General features: G+C 45.8%; 1 protein-coding gene across 1 annotated transcript; it reads right to left on the bottom strand.

The window, feature by feature from the left end:
• Positions 1–3,149: 3,149 nt before the first annotated feature.
• Positions 3,150–5,252, bottom strand: SSTR1 (somatostatin receptor 1). The gene has a single exon (XM_014053969.2). The coding sequence runs from the start codon at positions 5,008–5,010 to the stop codon at positions 3,883–3,885; it is 1,128 nt and encodes a 375-aa protein (XP_013909444.1). The 5' UTR covers positions 5,011–5,252; the 3' UTR covers positions 3,150–3,882.
• Between the last annotated feature and the right edge of the window lie 574 nt (positions 5,253–5,826).

Below are 5,826 nucleotides of genomic sequence, written 5' to 3'. Positions count from 1 at the left end.
GCCATCTTTTAATTCAATATTGGCAATTCAGTTTTTTTCCCTTTCTTGCACATTTTGGATAAAATGTTGGTTTTAACCCACAATGTAGTTCAAAACACCCACTTGTCAACATGTCTTTGCATGATGACAAAAGAACAAGAACAAGCAAATCTTTTGTTTTTTATCTCAACAAATGTCTAGGCTATGTGCAATTATATGCTTTTTCAATGTCCTTTAAAGATCAGAATCAGTCAAGCAATTGCAGAAGAACAATAAAAAATGGATTACAAGTAAGTGTTAAAGACATCTATTTATTAAGCTAACACTGAATTACAGCATTGCTGGAGGAAGGTCACAACATAAGAGTACTGGATAGATACTCTCTTAAAAAAATAAGTGATCTGAAGTTGAAATGCTGTTCTAATATTGTAAAACAATATTATAAACTGGTGCAGTAGTGTTTCTGACCTAAACAATTTGATGCTTTCCATTTCAGTGGCAAGTTAGAATTTACATGGAAAGGGAGCCTGAAATAAGGCAAGCTGCAATTAGTAAATTAATTAAAATACATATCAAGTTAATACTCCAGAGTACAGGCTAAAAGCGTGATTCAAAATCTTGCATTTTGGTAACTCTTATAATAAATAGTAAGGATCAATATTTTGGCATTTATGAGATTGCAATCCTGTACATCTTTTATGGGAAATCAGTCCTGTTACCACAGTGAGTTCCTTCTGAATAGACATACATAAGATTGAATTTTTCCTTTAGTTCCACAGATTATGAATAATTATTTTCAGAGTTTTCCCCCCCAGCTTTTTAAGTTTACTTTTTCAGATAGCTTTGTCAAACAATGTAACAATGTAACAAAGGTTACAGTGTTCAGCCTATTTGAAGAGATATTTGCATTTAGGCTTATTTTGTCTTCTGTTTTAGTTCTTAATTTCCCCTTTTTTCTGATTAAAGTGGAGGCACAATTGAGGTAAAGAATCAAATTTCACTGAGAGAAATGCAATGCTTGAACTATTGTTGAAGTTCAAGAAGTTGTCATAACCTCTGCAAATTATCATAAAAAAAACGAGAAGAATTTATCATGGAAATTGGATTGTAAAAAAGATAAAGTTGAGCATAAAATTATGTTATCTCAATTCATCTCATGATTGTAGTTTGAATGTATTGACTCCAGAATGATCTGTACTTTATGAATACATATTTTCAAGCCAATATGTATCTATTTTTATCTCAATTTTTATCTCAATTCCTTTTAATGGTCCTTCTGTTAATTGAATGGAAAAGATTTGAATATTACGACCTCCATTTCACATCTGTTTTTTATTTGGGCATTATTATTTTTTTAAAAAATGAAACTACATGATAAATCTAAAGCAAAGGATATTAAGAGTTGTATATTAGCCATCATTATTTTTTTATAAAAACACTTTTCCAAAACATATACAATAACAGTTTAGGACAGGAGACAAAATACAAGAACAAAAGGACTTCCTTCCCAAACTACAGACAATCTCTGACCAAAGAAAGTGCTTTAAACAGATATAAGCATCATGAATTTGTATATTCCCAAAATCTATTTTAAGGACTGTCTTATAGAGAATTGTCTCCACAACATAGAAGCTACATAGAATTAAAAATATAAAAAGAAAAATTATTTATTTTACATTTGAAAACTGGCTCCCAAGAAATGTAACACACAGCAAAGTAATTTAAACAAGTATATTACCTTATTATAAATTAAATGAAGAATACATTTCATTGGGTAGAAGTGGGGAAAAGAGGGTCATCTGGATTTCCCCAAGCTCCACTCCAGCACCTTGTTTTTATTTATTTCTTTTGTTGGATCTGTTCCTGGCTGTTTTATAGAGAAAGTGTTTAGTCAGATGAGGCCATTTGTACTAAACTAATCATTTAGTCATTTCATTGTTCTTGAACTCTTTTTTTTAAAGTCTCCATCAGTTATGGGAAATATGCATCCTAATTCTAAAGGGACTGAATGTGACTTGAATCAAATTGAATCTTTATTACAGTCAAATAATAAATAAAAACCCTAACAAAGATTGTGACTCAAAGCAAACAAGGTCTAGAACGCCACTGTCAGCGCTATATATTATGATTACAATGGGAAGTCCTAGAGGTCTCCCATAGGATTTATGCTTTCTAGAAGAGAACAAAGGTTGCAGACCTCCTGGTTGTTGAATTTGAGGTCTAATTAAAAGAGCATAACATAAATCAATGCTTTGCATCTCCTATGACTTTTCCTTGGTTGATTTTGAAACTGAAGAGATAAGTGCTGGTCTAAATGATGTTGAGCCAAATGTAGCAAGACACATTGCTGATAATCATCTGAAGTGGATTGATTCAACAGTGTAAAAGATGTGTAAATAAGTAAATAAATAAAAAATCTTGAATTTGGCTACATTGTTGTTAGTTTTTCATTTTGAACTGCTTTTGAACAGTTAGATGGGGACTTTTGACTGAACTTTTCAAGCCGTTTAATAATTATTCCTCTAAAGACAGACAAGATTTTTTTCTGAGGTAACCATTGGTGAGTACTTTGAGAACTGCAGCTGAAGTAATTTTGATGTCTCACAGAAGGCTTTTAAAAAAACCCACCCCTCCTCAGCCTCCCATTCACAAATTGCTCTTTTCTCCTTATTTCTCTCCTTTTGTGGTTTGTAACAAATATCAGCCCAGGACTGTAAGTTTGCTGTCCCCTTGATTCAAAAAACGCTAAACGAAACACTGCTGGGAGTTCAGGACTCAGATCTTGACAATCATCTGGGAAAGAGTGGCTGGCTGGGGGCTTTCTTCCTTATCAACAGCCAGCTGCTGCTTTGAGATAACAAAACCCCGCTTGCTTTCTACTGGACTGGTTTCCTTTCCCTTTCCAGATGGATCGCCATTCCCCCCAGGCTTGCTCAAAGCCAGTGAACAGAGATTGGTCCCCCCAGCAGGGACCCCAGAGGGAAAAGATAAGATGATTCGTTTCTATTAAGCTGATGGAATAGTTAGCTTTCTCCTGGGGCTGCCAAGTGATCTAATATTTTGTACTGCCTCGGGATCATTTGCTTCCTGCTGGGGAAGTTCTTGGAAAGGGTGAGAAGGATTTATGCCAACCTTCTGGCCAATCTGGAATTATCCCCCCCCCCCCACGCCGCAAAAAAAAAAAAAGAGAGGAACTGTGGAATGATTTAGCAACAAGGCTCGTTGTAAAGCTAAGCTTGTATGTTTTCAATACTGCTGGTTGGCTCAGGCGAACCACTGATTACACTCTGTGAGCTTCTCGAGAGGGAGTCCCAGTCCCAACTTCTGAAACAACACACTATCCTCCCGCTACCACCAGGAATACCCACAGCTTTACAGGGGTATGTTTTGAGCCCATCCCCTGTATTTCTTTATGCTGCTTGCAAAACATAAAAGCAACCTAGGTCCGGATTTGGTTTGGGTTTTTTTCCCTCGGAAGCCAGGGGCAAAAACCCTCCAGCAGCGCTCAGCAACCTTTCACGCGGGACTTGCATATCGCGGCCGATCCAGTGGTCATCAGCCTGATGCCACGCCCAGACGCCCATGGCCAATGAAGAAGAGCAGACTCGCGGGCCCCAAACCTCAAAGAAAGCGCTAGGCTAAGACTCAAGGCTCCGGAGCCTAGGCAAGCGGAGAGAGCTGGAGAACCGTCCAGGCTGCCCAAGATCTCATTGTTTAACAGGGAAGGTAGAAGGAGCGTCCAGCCGAGTGGGCCCGTTTAGAAACTGAAAATGGCCAGCGGGGGAGCAGTCTGTCCCTGGGGCCGCTCTCCTTGCCTTCCTTCCCGGCTTTCTCTTGACCCGAACTCCCCACGCCCCCTTCCACACCGCTCGGCCCGGACCCGGGCGAGTCAGAAAGCTGCCCTCAGAGGGTTGTAATCCTGGAGGTGCAAGTCCCGTTGCGGTACACGCTGCCCGACTCTCCGAAGTTGTCGGCGGGAAAGTCCTCCACGCTGTAGGCCCTGCTCTTGAGGGCTGTGGCGTAGTAGTCGACCGGCTCCTCGGCGGCGTTGTCCATCCAGCTAAGGCACAGGAGCCTCTGAAAGGAGCGCTTGAAGTTGTCCGAGAGGAAGCCGTAGAGGATGGGGTTGGCGCAACTGTTGGCGTAGCCCAGGATGACGGAAAGCTGGCTGATGGTGGCGTCGTCGGGCTCGACGAAGAGGTTGACCAACTGCACGACGTAGAAGGGCATCCAGCAGATGACGAAGACGGTGACCACCATGAGGACCATGAGCGTGATCTTCCGCTCGGAGCGCTTGCGCTGTTGCCAGCCGGCCTTGAGCGCCACCACGCGCATCTTGGCGATGATGAGGATGTAGCAGAGGCTGATGGCCACCACGGGGAAGAGGAAGCCCATGAGGAAAGTGTAGACCACGAAGACCACCAGCCACTTCTGCTTAGGTTCGGGCATCATCATGTTGCAGGCCACCGTGCCGTCCGTGTTGGCCTCGGTCCGGGAGAAGATGAGGATGGGCAGGATGATGACGAGGGCCAGCCCCCAGACGGCCAGGTTAACCATCTTGGCCACCGTGGGCCGGCGGTAGCGGGACGCCTTGATGGGGTGCACCACCGCGATGTAGCGGTCCACGCTGAGCACAGTCAGGCAGTAGATGCTGGTGAACATGTTGACGGCGTCCACGCTGAGCACCAGGCGGCAGAGCAGCGACCCGAAGGGCCAGTGGTGGAGCAGCGTGGAGGTAACCAGGAAAGGCACGCTCAGCATCAGCAGCTCGTCCGCAATGGCCAGGTTGAGGATGTAGATGTTGGTGGCCGTCTTCATCTTCGCGTAGCGCAGGATCACGTAGATGACCATGGAGTTGCCGCACAGACCCACCAGGCACACCACGGAGTAGATGAAGGAGATGAGGATGGCGCTGCCGCTGCCCGGCGACTCGCCGGCCCCCCCGGCCCCTCCGCTGCCCCCGCCGCCGCTCACCGTGCCGTTGGGGCCAGCGGGGCCGGAGGAGTTCCTGCCAGCCGCTGCCGAGTCCATGCCTCCAGCAGCGCCCGCCACCCGCCTGGCGCAGGGGCCATCCTCCGCCCCGTCGGCCCGAGCTCAGGATGGCGGGAGAGGCGCGAGTGCCCGGACAGCCCGGCGGCAGCTCAGCATCCTTTCTCCTCCGGGCGCAGCCCGTGGGCGAGTGCCGCCGTCCTTTGCTCCTGTCACAGCCCGGGCGCGGGAGAGCGGGAAAAAGGGACGGAGCTGCGCGCCGCCTCCAGCCCAACTGGCATTAGTTGCAGCTCGTCGGCTCGCAGGGATGATTAATAGGAGGCGAGCGGCGCGTCAGCACCTACGAAGAGCGAGGGGGAGAAAAGAGGTGGGAGGAGGAGGAGAAGGACAAGGCGGGGAGGGCACCTCCCTCCCTCCCCCACGCTTGCTTCCCGCCAATCTGCTCCTGCAAGAGAAGACTTCTCTTGCTCACACAGACGCCGCCGCCGCCGCTTTGGAGAGCCAACAAGTGCTCTACAACAACTCCCTACGGCTGGAGGGCCGGTTCGTCCTGCTTCTGGCGAGCGAGCCCAAGGCCGAGTGGGAGTCCGGAGGAGGGCGTCTTTTTCCCCCCTTCGGAACTTTTTGTTTGTTTGTTTACTCAAAACACTTATATAGCCACCCATCATATATTTGTATTCTTATTCATTGGTTTGTCAAACATGTACAAGGTAGCAGATGTTAATATAAACATGGACATGAACAAAAGGAATGAATACACATAAATGAGGACAGTAGGACAGGGACTATAGGCACACTGGTGCGCTTATGCACCATATACATATATTCTGTATACTCATACATATATTCTGGGTGGCT

The sequence above is a fragment of the Thamnophis sirtalis genome, unplaced genomic scaffold, assembly GCF_051295495.1.
Source record: "Thamnophis sirtalis isolate CommonGarterSnake01/CBP01778 unplaced genomic scaffold, rThaSir2_p1.2 scaffold_1, whole genome shotgun sequence".
Classification (NCBI taxonomy): domain Eukaryota; kingdom Metazoa; phylum Chordata; class Lepidosauria; order Squamata; family Natricidae; genus Thamnophis; species Thamnophis sirtalis.
This window is presented reverse-complemented; position numbering and strand designations above follow the sequence as displayed.